Source organism: Populus nigra, chromosome 1, assembly GCF_951802175.1.
Source record: "Populus nigra chromosome 1, ddPopNigr1.1, whole genome shotgun sequence".
In the NCBI taxonomy this organism is placed as follows: domain Eukaryota; kingdom Viridiplantae; phylum Streptophyta; class Magnoliopsida; order Malpighiales; family Salicaceae; genus Populus; species Populus nigra.
Genome location: NC_084852.1, coordinates 40,728,896 through 40,747,511, shown reverse-complemented (window position 1 = coordinate 40,747,511; position 18,616 = coordinate 40,728,896). Strand labels below are relative to the sequence as shown.

General features: G+C 32.9%; 2 protein-coding genes and 1 non-coding gene across 3 annotated transcripts; 2 read left to right on the top strand and 1 right to left on the bottom strand.

Moving 5' to 3' along the window:
• Window positions 1–130: 130 nt before the first annotated feature.
• LOC133677023 (leucoanthocyanidin dioxygenase-like) lies at window positions 131–1,891 on the top strand. Its single transcript, XM_062098847.1, has 2 exons — window positions 131–738; window positions 1,014–1,891. Exons 1-2 carry the CDS (start codon window positions 230–232, stop codon window positions 1,585–1,587), a joined length of 1,083 nt encoding a protein of 360 aa, XP_061954831.1. The 5' UTR covers window positions 131–229; the 3' UTR covers window positions 1,588–1,891.
• Window positions 1,892–8,237: 6,346 nt separating this feature from the next.
• On the bottom strand, window positions 8,238–15,622 carry LOC133676997 (glyoxylate/hydroxypyruvate reductase HPR3-like). The gene is made up of 2 exons (XM_062098823.1): window positions 15,020–15,622; window positions 8,238–8,946 (listed from the first exon to the last, which is right to left on the bottom strand). Exons 1-2 carry the CDS (start codon window positions 15,527–15,529, stop codon window positions 8,422–8,424), a joined length of 1,035 nt encoding a protein of 344 aa, XP_061954807.1. The 5' UTR covers window positions 15,530–15,622; the 3' UTR covers window positions 8,238–8,421.
• Window positions 14,559–14,630, top strand: TRNAN-GUU (transfer RNA asparagine (anticodon GUU)). The gene has a single exon. It is a non-coding gene; the product is annotated as a tRNA-Asn (tRNA).
• Window positions 15,623–18,616: the final 2,994 nt, after the last annotated feature.

The window sequence follows — 18,616 nt, the reverse complement described above, 5'->3', positions numbered from 1 at the left end:
TTTTTCACTGGTCATGCGAGTCTGGTAAAATGTTTCATCACGTGACTAACCAGCCCAATTCATGTCTCTATCTCTAAGTTTGTCTCTATGAACACCATCCATAAACTTATAAAATTGTGCCGAGCGTTTGCTGAAACCTCGCAGCATTCTTTTAAAAGATTTTGTATTCGTTGTGTGCTTTGTAAGCAAAATTCAAGTTTCATAAAACATCATTAGTGCTATTGCTGTCATGGTGACTTCATCAGTGCTAGTTCCACGAGTTGAGAGTTTGGCAAGCAGTGGGATCAAATCAATCCCAAAAGAATATATTCGGCCCCAAGAGGAGTTAAATAACATCGGCAATGTTTTCGAAGAAGTGAAGAACAATGAAGGGCCTCAAGTTCCAACCATTGATTTGATGGAAATTGAATCTGAGGACAAAGTGGTCCGGGAGAAATGCCGGGAAGAAATAGTCAAGGCAGCTAAAGAGTGGGGTGTTATGCACCTTGTCAACCATGGAATTCCTGATGATTTAATCGATCGTGTCAGGAAAGCTGGCCAGGCTTTCTTTGATCTTCCAATTGAGGAAAAAGAGAAGTATGCTAATGATCAGGCTTCAGGAAATGTTCAAGGGTATGGAAGCAAGCTAGCTAACAATGCCAGTGGGCAGCTTGAGTGGGAGGACTATTTTTTCCATCTCATTTTTCCTGAGGACAAGCGTGACATCTCCGTATGGCCTAAGACACCTAGTGATTATACGTAAGCTTTCTTTCTTTCTTGAGACTTCTTCCTTTTTAGTTAATTCTACGTTGCTCAGACTCCAGATCCATATCCTACATGGGTTCATGTCCGAAACTTGTAGTCTCGTCCCCATGTCGGACCTGGCTATTCTTTCTATATTTTAGGATTTGTCATATAAGGAAAATTGAAGGATGGAAGAAACACAGTCTGTGATAGTCAAGTCAAATTCTTGCAGTTTATTCAATCTCATCTCCAAACTTACAATATAAATCATAAAATTGACAACTTTGCAGTAAAGTCACTAGTGAATATGCAAGGCTGCTGAGAAGTTTAGCGAGCAAAATTCTGTCAGCACTATCAATTGGCCTGGGATTGGAAGAAGGAAGGCTAGAAAAGGAGGTTGGTGGCATGGAAGAGTTACTACTCCAAATGAAGATCAACTACTACCCCAGGTGCCCTCAACCAGAACTAGCTCTAGGGGTTGAAGCTCACACAGATATAAGTGCACTCACTTTTATACTCCACAACATGGTGCCGGGCCTGCAACTCTTCTATGAAGGCAAGTGGGTAACAGCAAAATGCGTCCCCAACTCAATCATCATGCACATTGGCGACACTGTTGAGATCTTGAGCAATGGGAAATACAAGAGTATTCTTCACAGGGGACTTGTTAACAAGGAGAAGGTAAGGATTTCATGGGCAGTTTTTTGCGAGCCGCCGAAGGAGAAAATCATCCTCAAGCCACTGACAGAAATTGTGACTGAGGCTGAGCCTCCATTGTTCCCTCCACGCACCTTTGCACAGCATCTTGCGCATAAGCTTTTCAGGAAGACCCAAGATTCTCTCACCCCCCCAAAAGCTGATTAATGGAAGCACATCCCTGCTCTTCAAGCTATTGTGCATGCTGCAGTACTGGTTCATATGAGACTATTAAGAAACAAAAAACAAGAAGAAGAAAGACGGTTCATTATGACGACGCCTATGATGTCTTATGTTATTTCAAGGTGGTATTGTGATTTGCTCTCTATTAGTGTGCGTGGCAGGTTTAAGACCGTGGATATATATATATATATATATGTGTCTGTCCTCCGTTTTTAATTGGTTGCTATATTATGTACCTGCTTTAATTTGATTGAATAATAAAGGCCGACGTCTTTTCTTCTTATTGCAAGGTCAACTGTTGATGGAATATATAAATCTTAAATATAAGGTCTGTCTGTAGAAGCATTTACTTCACATTAGATTACATTGACTGACTAGTACAGCCAGCTTCTTTGAGTTTTCTAGTTATGCGAGAATTACAGACTTTGTTCCCTTGCAACTACTGCTCTTCTTATCGAATACATACACAAAATAGGGGTGGGACTATCCAATCCAATTCTTAATATTTTATAAAATATAAACACCACCTATTTAGTTTTATTTTAAACTGTAGTTGTACTTTGATTTTTGTGGATATTATAAATACTCACATGTTAGACATGTTAATTGTTTTATTCTTCCATAATTCTAAGAAGATATTGGCTTGCAACTATTGAAATAAGATAAAACTCTTAAAATACATGTATATATTAAAGATAATATAAAAACAATTATAATTTACATATAAAAACAAAACAAAAATCCAAATGAACCTTGATATGCTTCTTAATCCGTAATATATATATATATATATATATATATATATATATATATATATATATATATATGTGTGTTTTTTTATACACTATTATTTATAATATTTACATTATCTAACTTTAACTAGTTAGGTTAGATGAAGTAAATATTAGAAATGAGTGAATGAAATGTATATAAAGCTATGACTTCTTTCTACCAAAGCTCTCTTCTCTTTTAGATTTATTTTGGTCTTAGATACTGATTTGGGGCCATGTCCTCAATGGTTGAGGATTGGATCTCTTTGTTCAAGGAAAGGGTCGTGACAAAGAGGATTATGAATCTTCAGTTCCAATAAATAGGGTCACCAATTTAATTTATCACCGGAAAAATGTGTTGGCATCGGTTAACATATAGTCCAAAAATAACCTCCCACCATAAAATAATAGTATATATGCTACTAGAAGAAAATGATGGGCAGTCTGCAAAATGAAAAAGACAATATGCTACTCGAAGAATAAAACAAAAAAAAAAAAAAGGGACAAGCACAACTAACTTATGTCCAATAGAATTTTAATTTAAAAATTTATTACTCCATATTAACCTAAATTAATTTATGGAGGGAAAACACGGTAGCTGCCAATATTATTCACCATCTCACAAATCATTGTGAATTGTAATAGTTAATTTTTTAAAAAAATTAATTTGATCCTCAAATTTTTTTGGCACAATTTAGCTCTTTTAAGCCTAAACTAGTATCCAATTGCATTTTTTTTAAAGGAAGGGTTGGATTGAAAATCAGAGTACCAAAGTGAAAATGATGGGTAAAATAGGTGGTGGCTTCGAATTTCATACAAAAAAATTTATTTTCATCCCCTATCTTTTTAGATTTATAAGTAATCGTTCCTTTTAGTTGTCAAAAATTCAATTTTGATACAAAAGTTCATTTCTTTTATTTTTCAATCTTTTTTTTGTCGGATAAGAGAGAAAGAAGACGCCAGATTCCAGCTTAAAAAGATAAAGTCATCGTTGACGTTGATTCCAGCCACTAAAAGGTTGAAATTGTTGTCAAATGGTTCCATTTTATGAGCAAAGTTTTACCCAAATGTTTTTTTTCCTTCTCCTTGCCCAAGGAGGCAGATCTGATTACGAGAATATTTTTTTATTTCAAGTTGATTTTGGTTTTTTTGAGGTCGTGGATAGGTTTATCAAGGTGTTTTAAGTTAAAATAGGTTGAAAATGAGTTTTTAGGACAAAAAAATTGAAGCACCATTTTTTTGGCAACCAGAGGTCGTTGGATTTTGCAAAAGCGAATGACACATCGTCTGTTCTATTTTTTAAAAAATAAATAAAGCAATTGTTCTCCCATTTAAAAAATAAAGATAGGCCTAGGCGCGCGAGTTAGTTTGGAAGGTCCACGAGCTTAGGATATTTAAATGCCCAGGCCCACACGTTTGGGCTCCTATTGGGTTTTTTTTTTTGCTATTTTATATTTGGGTTAAAAAAATTGATACAAAAATTGTTGAACCCATTTAAGTCCATGAGTCAAGTCGCATATTTGACAAGTTAATTCATAGTGTCCGGAAAATTATTTGTTTTTCTTTTTTTTAGTTTAACGCTTTTACTAGACTTCTATAACAATCCCAATTACCAAGACAAACACAAAATCATGTTTGTTATGATACATGTTTTTTATATATATAATTTGTTGGGATTTTAGCATAATCTCCCCTATATCGAGATGTTCAAATTATCGATTGTAACGTATTACACTTCTATTCACATTTTTCATTTATGATCCAATCATCTTGAAACTCAAACCATATCGATAGTAGTCATTATTTCACCAATGTCCACATGAATATGCTTATATATAATTATGCGTCCTAAATAAAATAAAAATTAAAGCATATCCATAGAAAGTTATAAGAATATCATAGTAGTGGAACTCATTTGTGTCCATGCATCAAAAGTAGAGATTTAATGTTATTATATAGTTAAGTAAATTATAGTTGGTATCCAAAATTAGACATTTCATTCCTAATATATAACAACAAAAATAAAATATGGTAAAGACTACTTCTGATATAACTAAGATGACCCTGAAAAGTGCATTCAAAACATTACAATAAATTAATCAACTATAAAAACAATTATTACATTGGAACAAAACCAATCAAATACTAAAAACAACATCATCAATCATTAATGAGTAACATTTCCCTTCATATCAAGAAGGATTTATCAAGGGTATGTTAATGCTAAATCACTAGTATCATTTGTTATGATTCCTTAGATATATAATCTAAATCTTAACAATATGTCGATATTAAGATATCTTCTTGATATTATTAGATTTCTCTAATTATTCGGAATAGTTATGTCGATGATACTAAACCCATTGACATCATTAGTCTTTCTTATCAGGGATTGACTAATCATTTTTTAAAAATAATATCAATATCAATGTAACCCGTCATTAGTTATCTAAACCTGGAATAGCTAATCAAATTATTTTAGATACTTTGATTTTTCATTTGTTAATTTCGATGTCAAGAGTCCGTTGACATCATTAGCCTCCATTCAGGAGCAACTAATCAGGTTTTTATCCATAATCTTTATTTCCCTTCATTATTTATTTACTCACTTATTTCACACAACAATACCAAAAACGAAGAAACAAATTCCAATAATGTTAACAATGCCCTAATTTAACAATTTTATAGGTGTGAAACACCTATTTGATCTATTTGATATGTTTGAAGTCCTCACTTCGACTCGAGTGAGTGATCTAACCGCTAAAGTATCCCCTGCAAATCAATTTACCCATTGATTAAATCACCTTTACGTTCCAATATAATAACTTTTCCTCCATAATATCTATTTTTAATGTTCCATTTTAGTTTTGAAACACATCTTCATACAAGGATGTTATGCAAATAACACAATCAAATCCTATTTTTTATCCAACAATTTTCTCCAATCGAATTGAATTCCCAAGTCATTAAAAATTCATCATTATTATCTAAAAATAATGTCAATCATCTACAATCATTATTCACATCATTAATAACACAATTTGTAAGAGATATCATGGATACATCGCTACCAAATATCTCTATCAATGGCCAACCACATAGGGCTTCTTTAGCCCACCAAAATTTCTTCATTATTATTTCACAAATTCACTCATTTCTCAATCTACAATGATCCTAGGAGTTCAATTTCAAGGAAATTTAACTGTCCTCCAAATTTTACTTTAGAACCCTAATTATTTTTGCTATTATTTTGATGGAAATCAAGGAATTCTTATTCAAATCGACATATATGGGTTCTAAACACCTTACCTGATTACAATTTGTGTTTTGAATGCCAACCAGTTAAAATTTTCTCAAGCCTCATTCTTCTTCCTCTTTTTTCTTTACCTTTTCTCTCCAAGACAATCTTTTCTCTCTTTGATCTTTTTTAATTTCTAGTGTGAATGGGTTCTTCTCTCTTATAATACTAACTTTTCACTCCTAAACATTATTCTCTAGCCCTTCAAGGTGAAAAGAAAGAAGAAGAAATAAAAATGCTCGTTTTCTTTATTAATTGTACATCGTCAGCTTTAAGAGATCTAGTAGCCAAAATGGTGTAACTATTTTAATAAATGGTTTGAGTATTTTATTAAATTTATCTAGCCATTTCTTAAAGTGGCTAGACTATTTCTAGTCTTGGAACAATTTTTATCCTCGGCCATAAACCTTTCTTCTTTTATCTTCTTAACTCTTCTTATTTTTTATTTTATTTTTTATTTTATTTTATTATATCTTAATTTATATTATATTATTTTATTTATTTATCTCGGGGCTTACACTTTCCATTTAAATTTTTTTGATACAATTTCATCATTTGTTATCAATGATGTACTTATACTATCTCAGCACCATGTTCCTATCATGGTTTTTTTTTATTTTAAAATAAATATTTGATACAAAAAAATTATCATGTGATCTATTGTCAAATAATTAAATGAAAAAAATTTTCTGAAAAAAATCATTGATTATGATGACGTACATAACTTGTGTTGCGAGTTTGCTTTGTTAACTAGAATTCACTTAATTGTTTTTTTAAGTAAATGCTATTTTATTTTATTAATTTTGTCCTTCAATATTAAATCAATTCAAGATAGAGTTTTTTAATTTTTTTTTCAAAATTATCCCCATGAATTTCACATATCAACCCATGTTAACCTAGGTAGATTATATGTTTTCGTATCTCAATATATATTAGATAAATAAAATTATATAATTCATTGTTAAAATCTTTCAATTTAGAACAAGAAATTTTTTAATTTTTGTCAATCTATTTGAACAAGTCCAAGTCTAAAATAATGTAAGAAAAAAAAGAAAACATGCCGAGTATGTACGTGGGCCCGCACGCCTGGCTTGTATAGAGGGTGCATTTTGAGTGAGTTGGGACTACGGGATAATCTAGTGGGTCTATGATGTGAAAGTAGAAAACTAGACCATTTTTTTTTTAATTCTGTATGAGAGTTTAATTTTTAATTTTAATTACCTGAATGATTAATCTCTTATTTTATTTTTATTTGAGTGCATTCTATCATTTCAAACGGTTGAATGTTGATGTGGTCGCTATCACCTGATACGTGGCCGTTTTGTAAAAATAAGTCTCGCTCAAAATTAGAAAAAAACTTTTATTTTACATATTTTGAGTGATTATTTTTTTTTTCTTCTATTTGAATTCATTCCGTCACCTAATGTGCCTGCTATTAATTAACACGTTACCATTTTATATTGGCACGTAGCAAAAAAGTGTATCCTGCTTGAAATTAAATTAAAAATTTGGTTTTGTACTAAATTAACTATGCATGCCAACCACAAGTTAGGTGACGCCCGTCATGTTTAACATGTTTTTAACATGAAAAAAATAGTTGTAAATCAAAAGGTTTAATTATACATCTAATTAAATATATTTAAAATTATATATATATATATATCAATAAAAAAAATATTATTAATGTTATCTAAAAACTAAGCTAAAAAATCATGAAATATATGTAAATCAAGAAATTTAATTTTATAACATTGATAATGAGTTATGTTGTGTTAAATAACTTTGATAATAGACATAAACACACACATAAAACATATTAAATAAAATTCAAAGAAAAAAAATATCATGAAGAGAGTAAAAAAAGAAAGCTTATTATTAGAAAAAAAAATATTATAATTTTATTCAAAAATAAAATAAAAATTAAATGACATTTTATTAAAAAAATCCATAGTGTTTTCTAAAATTTATTTATTTTAATCAATCTCAATTAAAATTGACTACTCGTTAAATTGGTCATCCCACTTGTTATGCAATAATCTATTTTAATTAATTTAAATTAAAAAAACAAGAAAAAGAAAAAGAAAAAGAAAAAAAGGGTCAAGTAATTGGGCCTATTAGCCTAGTGCGTCTGACAAAAAAAAAAAAAAGATCATACCAGCGTGGTCTAAATAAAAACAATGCACGGTATACTTACTCAATTTCTAACCATAAGAAAGGTGATAAAAAAATTGAGCTGGAAATATTTTTATAAAAAAATTTATTTTTCAATTTATTTTCAATTCCTTATAATATCAATAAATCAATTAAAAATAATTTTAAATTGGTTTAAAAACACAAAATCAAACTAAAAATAAAATCCCCTTTTAAATTTGGTTTTTTGCTTTTTTTTTCATTTTTTAATTCCACGTACGATTTTTTTTATAATCTGATGTACATATTTTCAAAACATGATACCCAATGTAAGAACAAAAGAGAAGATTAAAAAAAAAAACTGTAGTGCGAAGATAGAATCCATAAAAAAAAGTTATACAGAGGTAATCCATACAAAGAACAAAAAACAACAAAAGTTAAGATAAAACCAACCACTAACCTCATTAATGCCATTTACAAGAACGGCATTAAGATTTAAGAACATAGATGCTTCGGGGGTTTTGTATGATTCAAGATCATTACAAACACGATAAATAGTTCAGTTTTATCTTAATAGATGTCAGTATGCGAAACAATTACAGGACATAACTGCATATCCTATCATTCAATTTGATAGACTGATTGCAAAGGTTTATTAGAAAAGAATGCCTTCAAGTTTGTGAAAATTAGCTGAAATACTGCTTCAAATGATTCTGGGGTAGCAACAGCTCTGTGTGGAGACAACACTACGTTGTCCAGTTCAAATAGCTCTCTAGGCACATCAGGCTCATTCTCAAACACATCAAGACCTGCACCACCAATGTCTCCTCTCGACAAAAACTGCACTAATTCTTTTTCATCAATAAGACCACCACGTCCAACGTTAATGATCACCCCTTTCTTTCCCAATGCTGTCATCACATCCTTGTTAATTATATGGCGAGTTTGTTCTGTCAGTGAACAACAAAGAACGAGAGCATCACTGTGTGCTGCAAGGTCAAGGACATTAGCATAGTAAGGAAATGGAACAGATGGCCTCTCCTTTCGCGAATTGTAAGCGATGCCACAACCAAACGCCTCCAGTCTTTTTGATACTTCAAATCCAATACTTCCAAGTCCAACTATCCCAACTCGTTTTCCTCTTAACTGCAATTGCATTACATTTTATGTTACTTAAGAACCAATTTGCGAACAATGTGCTCTATCAACATCCAAAAGTCATACAGCAAAGAAAATGAAGCAACGCTGAACATGTATCTGTGTATACACAAATCAACAACAAAGGTAGTGATGCCTGATCTTGTCTTAAATGTCATATAATAAATAATGTAATTTCCTGCATAACAAATATTATAAGCTAAACCCTGCATCTTTTTCTTTGTTTTTTTTATAAGCCAATGAAAATTCATCAAACACCTTTGGGAGCAAAAGGCAAGCAAACAAGGAGAATGAAAATTTACAGTAGACAAGGGAAAAAAAGAGAGGAATCCGGAAGCAGACAAGAAACCTAGGAGAAAATAACTCAGACTAACAACAGGAGACAAAGCAAACCACCATCACAAAGCACAACTGCGGAGACCAAACGAAGCTAACAAAGAGACCAAAATAACAAGAAGAAGGGCAGAAGGTACCAGCAGCCTAAAGCAGAGTATGCACAAAACAAAAGCATGACAACGGGGGGCAGACCAAGAGAGAAAGGCAAACAACCAAATTGGTCAAGAGAAATCCAGCAAAAATTCAGGCAACAAAACAATAAAGAAGCCTCCTGCAACTTTTAGAACCCATCAACCCTCAACATTGGGACGCTGTTGAGCTTCAGAATCCTCTTTAGTCTCTTTCTCAATTCAGCCTATAAGAAAGTCAATTATAGCATCATCCCCATTGTTTAGTCCACGACCTGGAGGTCCTGGACCACAACCTGAAAGGCAACCAACCTTCCAAGAGAGTCCAGCTTCATCTCTGAGAGCATTTGGAACAATTTTTGGACCAAGAGTTTGAACAGGATCTATAGGGTTCAATTCGGCTTCAGCAATAGCATCTCTATTAATCGATTTCTTGATCTTCCTTCTTTTTCAACCTGATTAGTGATGAGATTAACCCTTTGAGAAATAGACCTACAAATCTTCCTAGCCTTAGCTCTATTTTTCCCGTTGTTATTGCCTAAGAATGAAATCTGAGAGAATCATATCAACTTCATGGTCAGAGCTAAGAGATTTACCATTACTATGAATGGAACACCTTGAGTTTTCCATAAAGGAGTTGGATGATGACGGCTAGCATACTCCACTCGGTAAGTCCGTAGCACGTGGGGAAGATATTGATAAAGAAGCTTCATGCAGCTCAGTATGAGGAGATGGATGAGAAGCCACTTCAAGATCCTTGAAAATCGTTCTCGTGAGCTGCTATATCAACATCAACCCCCCCAAGTTCGGGCAACCAAACTACCAAAATTGTCACAAGTGCTCTGCTTGTGGAGATAAGGATTTCCTATCAAAAACTTTGTTTTTGGAAAACCAATTGACAAGCATCTTATCACAAGGTTCTTCCCTAAAGCTTACTTCATGGACCTCTCCATTAACATCATTGTTATAGCTTGCTCAATGAAATCATGATCACATGAACTGATGAGAACCTACATCAAGTCTCTGCTTCTTCAATGTATATTCATTGAGGCTTATAAATCTTCAAAACAAGTTGGCTAAGGTAGAGAAGAACTTTGCATTCCACACATGGAGGGGGTATACCTTGACATCTTGGCCAAACAAAGCATTCACCACTTTTGGCACATGAATCCTAAGGCTCAACACTATAAAAACATGCGGTGCGGTGAATAAATACTGATTCTCGATCACACACAACATTTCTTCGCTTGAAGGGAAAGACAATAGCATCATATTGCCACCTGATAGGGTTAGCTTAAATGAGTTGAACCTGTGATCATGAGCTGATGGGATGATTTAGGGGTGAGCATAACCAAAAGCCTCTCCTCCTTAGCCATTTAATGTCATTGTCTTTCACATCAAACACTAAACTCGGTTCCAAAGAGAGATCAATCTGATTTCCTAAGACACTGTTGTTACTGAAATCTTGAGAACTTTTGTACAGTTTTAACCCTTTATGACATGAACACCTATTTTTTTTAATTTTATAGCACAATTACTTTTATTAAATATTTATTTAATTTTTAAGATTTACAAAGATTCGTTTAGTTCTAATGTTAGTTGGATTCCATTAGCCATGTAATTTTTAACAAGGAATCTTTTTCCAATAAGGATTTTAGGTCTAAAACTAATATAAATAAGGATAATAGCTTATTTTTCATTAAAGATTATTGAATTACAAACTTTGTAGAAAATATCAGAGTTTTCTCTCTATTTTTCTACAGTTTTAGTTGTAATCTTAGGGCTTGAAAACTCTAATTTTTATTTATGTTTACATTGCGTCAATTAATATCAGAGCAGGTTGCTCTCTTTGATGATGTAGACAGTAGCAACAACCTACCCCACAATACAGGAGTGAAGGCCATCAGAGCATTGTGAAAGCTAGATCATTTGGAGCAAACAATGACGACAATGTCAAATAGCTTGGAACATCTAGTTTGGCTAATGGGAGGCACAAATAAAAATTGTGCAGAGAAGATGAACGTGTTTGGAGACTTACCTCGAGGCAAGCCTAACCCCATACCTAATTCTGAAGATACACCTAGACAATCAATTATCTATATAAAGGGTGTTGGTGAAGATGAATTTTATGGGGTTCATAAATCTTTAGCAAGCCAAGACAGATCAACACAACCCAAGAGATAACAAGCAAACAAATTCTGGATAAAAGTAAAACTACCTCCCTTTAATTGAGATCTGGATATAAAAGAGTTTCTTGATTGGATCACAAAATTTGACAAGGTTATGGAATGCGTGGGTATCAAAGAAGAGAAGATGGTGAAACTAGCAGCCTATAACCTAAAGGGCATAGCTTCTTCTAGTGAAAACATCAAAGAAATACACAATTAAAAAAGAGGTGACAACCTATTACATTATGGATGTATATGAGAAAAATGATGAATGAAAGGTTCTCCAATCATGATTACAAGAAATATTTGTTTCAAAGATATCAAGATTGTTCGTAAGAAAATAAATTTGTCAATGAATATATTTTTAAATTTCAAAGGCTAACAAAACATAATCGACTTCAAGAGATGAAGAATCGGTAGGTGGTGAGATTTCTTAGGGTGCTAAAGCCAACAATCCAAGATAATATTAGACTACATATGATGTTTACACTTGCTGAGGCAAGAAATATAGCTTTAAAGGCTGATGTTAATGAAGAAGATGGCTGGTAGCAATAGCAAATTTGATCCTTCTAGAAGGCTATACAATGAGGCTAGCAAATTCAATACCCTTGACAAGGGAAAGGCAGTGCATACATCAAAGCAACCTTTTATGAGACATGATGCTGCAAAACCTAACAAAGCTCCGAGAATGCAAGTTGATACGAACAAACCAAGCAAACCCTATTCCAAGCTAATGGTGGGCAAGTGTTTTAAATACGGAGAGGTAGGATACCGTCCTAGTGATTGTAGGAGACAAAAATTGATCAACATGATTGCATGGCAATGTGAGCAAGAACCCTTAAAAAACAAGGGCAAGCTATGCGAACCTGGTAGAGATGACAAAGAATACTTATATAAATATGATGGTTATGACAAGAGGTAGACCTACGTGGTTAGGAAGATGCTGCTAGCACCAAATGTTGCTCGAGATTCACAGCAAAATAAGTTATTTTGTACTGGATGTGCCATAAATAATAACTTGTTTGATTTGATCCTTAATAGCGTTAGCTGTGAAAATATTATTGGTAAACATATTGTTGATAAGTTGAAATTTCCATTAGAACCATATCCTGAACCATATAAAATAGGGTGGATTAAAACAGTAAAAGAGATAAGGATAACTCAACGTTGTAAGTACCTTTTTCCATTGAAATGTATATGGATGAGATTTATTGTGATATGGTAGAAATGAATGCATGTAGTTTTAATATAATGTAAGCATTGGCAATATAATGTAGATGTTATACACTTGGGTAGAGATAACTTATATAGAATTAATAAGTATAGTGTGAATTATACGCTTATACCACTAAAAAGGGAACCCAAATCCAACTTCTAAGTTAAATCATAAGCAACTTGAGGCATAATTATTCGAGTTGATGATAAAAAAAAGAGTTGGGAAAAATTCCCATTCTCGAATCACAAACACCTAGTATTCTGCTCTGGTGTCTAATATTCTTAGTGGTGAATCAATTGCTCCAATTATAGAGCTTGTTTCCAATGAAGCAAAAGAGTCATAATTAATGTTATTCTTGAAGGAATAACCTAAAGTCACTAAATATGTTAAAAAGTTTGAGGAACATGAAATAGAGGTGAAATTCAAAAGACAATTTGAAGTCGGTGAATATGTTGAGTTCAAACCAACTAATGATGGGTAGAACAAGTTACTGGAATTGCTTAGGAGGTTGAAGTTGATATCAAAGATGACTTCAGTATGGATCTATCATCCAAACCAAACAAAGCCTTATCAAATCTATCTCCTAAAATTACCAATACAGTCAGTGGTCAAGACACTGTTGTTAGGGATGATCAAACACGTCATCTAAAGTTTCCATTATCTAAAAAGATGGTTTCATATGACCTTGATTTTTTGGGTCATGAAAAGTTTTGCCTAGGTTCACAAACTCTATATGAAATTGGATATAAGATATTTATTTGGAGCAGGCTATCTCATGCATAAATTGGTAACAAGGTTATATTTAAAGTATCTATTACTTTGGAGTAATGGAGTTCTATTTCTGACATTAACTCGAGAGCAAGTTTTTTACAAGAAGAGAGGACTGACACACAACATTATTTTTTAATTTTAGGCAGAATTAATTTTATTATAATATTAATTTAATTGTTAAGATTTAAAAGGATTTGTTTAGTTTAGGTATTCTAATAGCAGTTGGGTTTATTAGCCTTGTAACTTTTAACAAGGAATCTTTTCCAATAAGAATTTTAGGCTTAGAACTAATATAGATAAAGATGTCTAACTTATTTTTCTGAAAATATCATAGAAAAACCTTAGGACCTGATAACGCGAATTGCCAAACTCTAGTGCTGAATCGTCTGGTGATAGCAGTAGTATGAATATGAGTTGTCTCCTTGCTGGACTCTTTGATAAATCTTGCAAAATTGAGGCTCTGTCTTTCCTTTGTCGACCTTGAAAGAATCAATCCATATATTTTGAAAGCACTTGAGGAAGTTATGCTCATATTCTTTCTCATGAATACCACAAAACCATATCTACGGCCACTTCTGTTGAGCTTCTTAGGCATAAAGGCATCAACCAGACAGCTAAAGGGAGAAAAAACATATCAGAATTGACGAGGTTGGACGTCATTAGGGAAGTTTTCAACATACAAGGATAAGATTGGGCTTGGGAGCACACAAGGAAGAGGTGGTTAGATTAGGGGGAGAGGTTATGGGTGGCTGAAGAAGACGGGGAGCGGTGGAGGTGCGAAAGTGATGTACAGGATGGAAGAGAAAAAGGCTAGTGCAAAATAGGGCCATTGGGGCAAATAATCGAAAAGTTTGTGTGCAATGCTAGGTAGGCTAGTCTTACTGTGCCGAGGATTGAAATCAAAATCTCCTTCTAATTTCAACTACACAGGCGTAAACAAAGCATCGGAGCAGAACTCTATGAGATCTAATCTCCCGTTGTTCCTCAGTAGCTCAGTGGTAGAGCGGTCGGCTGTTAACTGACTGGTCGTAGGTTCGCATCCTACGTGGAGAGATTTGATTCATTCCGAATTCCTTTTTGAAAATAAAATAAAATAATACTGTATCTATAGTTGTGAGCATTGCTTTTCTTTTCAGGCCAATATCAGAGTCAATCTATCTATTATCTCAGTAGCAAAAGATTCAGTTATATTTCCTTGACAAATATTTCCAATTAATATCAGCAGAAAAAATCAAGATTTGACACACACCATCATTCATGATTTCTCAGAATAAGAATATTTCAAACTATCATCACTATAATACCCACCTGTTGGTTTAATTAAATTTAGCATTCTGGTCAGGCTACGTTTTACAATCAGCTTCAAGCTAAAAGAATATGTATAATTTCAATCAAAAAAATGAATTAAAGCAAACTAGATAGAGAAATAAGAAAGAAAGAACCTTGGAAGCTAGTGGATAATCTCCCTTAACAGGCCACAAGCCGGCATGAAGGAATCGGTCTGCAGCTGATATTCTACGCCAAACATCAATCAACAATGCCACCGCATAGTCTGCAGCATCTTCCGCGAATGCTGTACTAGCATTCGTCATAATAATTCCACGACGGCGACATTCCTGTATATCAATGTGGTCAACGCCAGCACTAGACGCCACTATGAGCTCCAATGAAGGAAGGAGATTGAGAGTTTCTGCGGTGACGGGAGTATAGCCCACACAGATGAGAGCTCTAACAGATTGTGCATGATTGGACAGGAAGGAGCAAGCAGGTTCAGGTGAATCAGCTGGATCAAGGAGGTGGAAGTGAGGCCGTAGGATGTCATTCAGTGGCAAGTTGAATGATGGGAGACGAAGCACAAGGACTGGATGGAGATCCTCATTTGACTGCAACCCTTCTTGATTTGCCTCTACAACCATGGGCAAATCTTGGGGATTGGCGTTATTTCTCTCCATGTCGCTGTGTTTCTTGGAATGAACACTAGTTTCGTGCTTTGGTGTCCTTCAACTCTCTCTCTCTCTCTCTCTCTCTCTCTCTCTCATGATAAGCATTTGTGTCTTTTGTTATTAAAAATAGAGATATTGTCACAGGAATCTACGATATAATAATTTATATAAAAATATTATATAAGAGATCCATGATTGATCAAGCTGACACATGAGAAAGCTTGCACAAAAACAAATATTATAAACCCATGATCGGATCGGATGGTTCATATATAAAATATAGTTGTGATAGAGGGCAGTTTCTAATTGGTGGTTAAACTTAGAATGATTTAAAAAAAAATTAATTATTTTCTTTTTTCTTTTTAGATTAGGAATTTTATTTTATTTTTTATTTTTTATTATAGTAATATGCTTTTCTAGTTTTTTTTATTTAAAGGGAATAATTTTTCTATTTTCCTATCTAGTATTAATTGGATTTTCTAGTTTTTTTAATATATAAAAGGTTGTAATAACATTTTAACAAGTGAGACTAGGATGAATAAAAATTAATTGTTTTAAGAGCCTCTTTATAGCATGGCATTTTTTTTCTTTAAGGTTTTGACTTGAAATAATCTACGTTATCTTTTGCTCCTGTTTGAGTTAATTGATATCAAAGCTCAACGATTTTGAGTGGTTAATTGCTATGTGTTGTTAAATAATTATGGTTGAAAGAGATAGCAAAATATGATATGTTTATGTAGGAAGGGATAGAGTGGTTCTCCCTCGAGAAAAAGACATCAAAGAACCAATATGTTGTTTTCGTCTGTGTCAATTGCTGCTATTGGAAATCCTGGTGGTGGAATTCACGATCAGATTACCCATACAAAGATATTGTGTTAGGGATTCATTATGGAGTGATCTACACAAAGATGTTGTATTAAGAACCTATAATGGAAAGACTCGCACAAAAGTGTTACGAATCCAAGATTGAGTAATCTACACACAAGAATATTTGTGATAGAGAATGTTTCTAATTGAGGTATAAACTCAAGAACGAGTTCCTTCCAACCTAGAGAGACTAGGGTAGAAGCTTTATGGAAAAATAAATATTTTCTTTATTTATTTTTATTTCTTCCTTTTTAGTTTAGGAATTTTATCTTGAAAAAGTTTCATCGAGCCTCTTATAGTTTAATCATTTTTTTTTTACTTTGTCTTCGTTGATTAAGAAATTACACTTTATATCCTTAGTCAATGAAAATTTTCAAATTAAACAAAATGAAATGACTAAATTATCTTCACACACACACATGCACACGAATATCTTTTTAAATCTCTTCCCCTTCTTTCTTCCATTCTTTACTTTATGTTCCCTTTTTTCTCTTATCTCTTTTTTTTGTTTCAATCAAAATCCTAGATTGATTATGACTTCAATAAAAAAAAAACCCCAAATTAAAGCTTAGAAAGAACCTAATGCTTTGTTGTTGCAAACATGAATTGTTGCACCAGAATCTAGCCATCAATCTGAAGTCTTTACAACATTAGTTGTCATATTTAATTCGGTAATCATTCCAATTTGAATGTTTGAAACCATGACAACTAACTCCCTGACTTTATTTTTTTCAACCATATTCACTTTGAAAGAACCATCTTTTTTGTTGAAATTCTTGAATCTGCACTATTTTATATAGTGCCCTTTATTTCCATAATGGAAACAAACTCTATGCTTCTTATTAGCATATTGTTTCTTCTTGAATTTGTTTCCTTTCTTTTGCACTTTCAGATTGTTTTGAGTCATTGTCAAACCAGTTTTAGTAACCAAATTCACTTTAGAATTTGTTGCTTGCAATTCACGCATACGAGATTGAACCTCAATTTGCAAGTGTGTTTGAAACTGTTCAAAGGTATAATTGTCTGTAGAATGCAACATCTTCTTCCTATATTCATTCCAGAATGGAGGAAGTTTTGATAAAACAGCTCCCACTTGAAGTGAATCAGGAACTTTGATATCCAAATCACTAAGTTTTGATACCAGCATTTGAATTTCATGGACTTGATCTATGATTGGCTTATTATCAGTAATCTCATACTCAAAAAATTTTAAAGCAAGAAAACGATCAAAACCTGATTTTTCCTGCTTGTAGTGTGTCTCCAAGACAGCCCAAATTTCTTTTGGCTATTTCAATTTGGAGAAGATGTCATAAAGTCGACTGGTCAGAGTATTCAGTATATGCCCTCGACAAAGCACTTCATCTTTTTCACGTTTTACTCTTGCAGTCTTAATAGTGGCAGATTCATCTTCTTGTGGTTTAGGTAGTGCAGATAGATTCAGATCAAGAATGTAGTAAATCTTTAATGAAGTAAGCAGGAATCTCATCTTGTCCATCCATCTTGTGTAATTCGTACCATCAAACCAATCTAGTTGAATTTTGACATCCTTAACAACTTTCACGCTAGAATTCATATTTGTCTCCATCAAAATAAACACCTTAAAATTGTTAGGAAATTTTAGGATGGAAACAAATATGGAGTTGGCTTAGAGGCGTGAAAAAACTATCTTTAAGGTGTTTATTTATCCCACACAGAGACAACACCTCCAGGATACAACTAAGCCCTCTAAACCTCTAAAAGAATAAGAAGATAAGACTAAGAAAAGAATATGTCTTTTTGTTATTTATTTTCTGTATAGTAACATGCTTTTATAGACTTGAAACATAACAATGAAACAGTATAACTGTTCATCAAACAATATGACTATTGATGAAACAATATGACTATTCATCAAACATTATGATTATTGATGAAACACTTTGGTTGTTCATCAAACAATATGATTGTTGATGAAATAATATGATTGTTCATCAAATAATATGACTATTCATATTAAGTTCCAAGTTCCAAGTTCCAAATGATATTATAAATATCCATATAATAACATTAGGAAGCCAAATAAGAGAGTTTGTCCATCATGGCTTAATTTACTACACAATAAAAACCCACACTTAGAAACATTAGGAGGGAGTGTTTTTTTTCAATGTGGGATAAACATCTTTCCTTTATTCATTTACAAACTACACCAACAGAAAGAACCTATTTTTTTAACCTTTGTCAATTATTGGT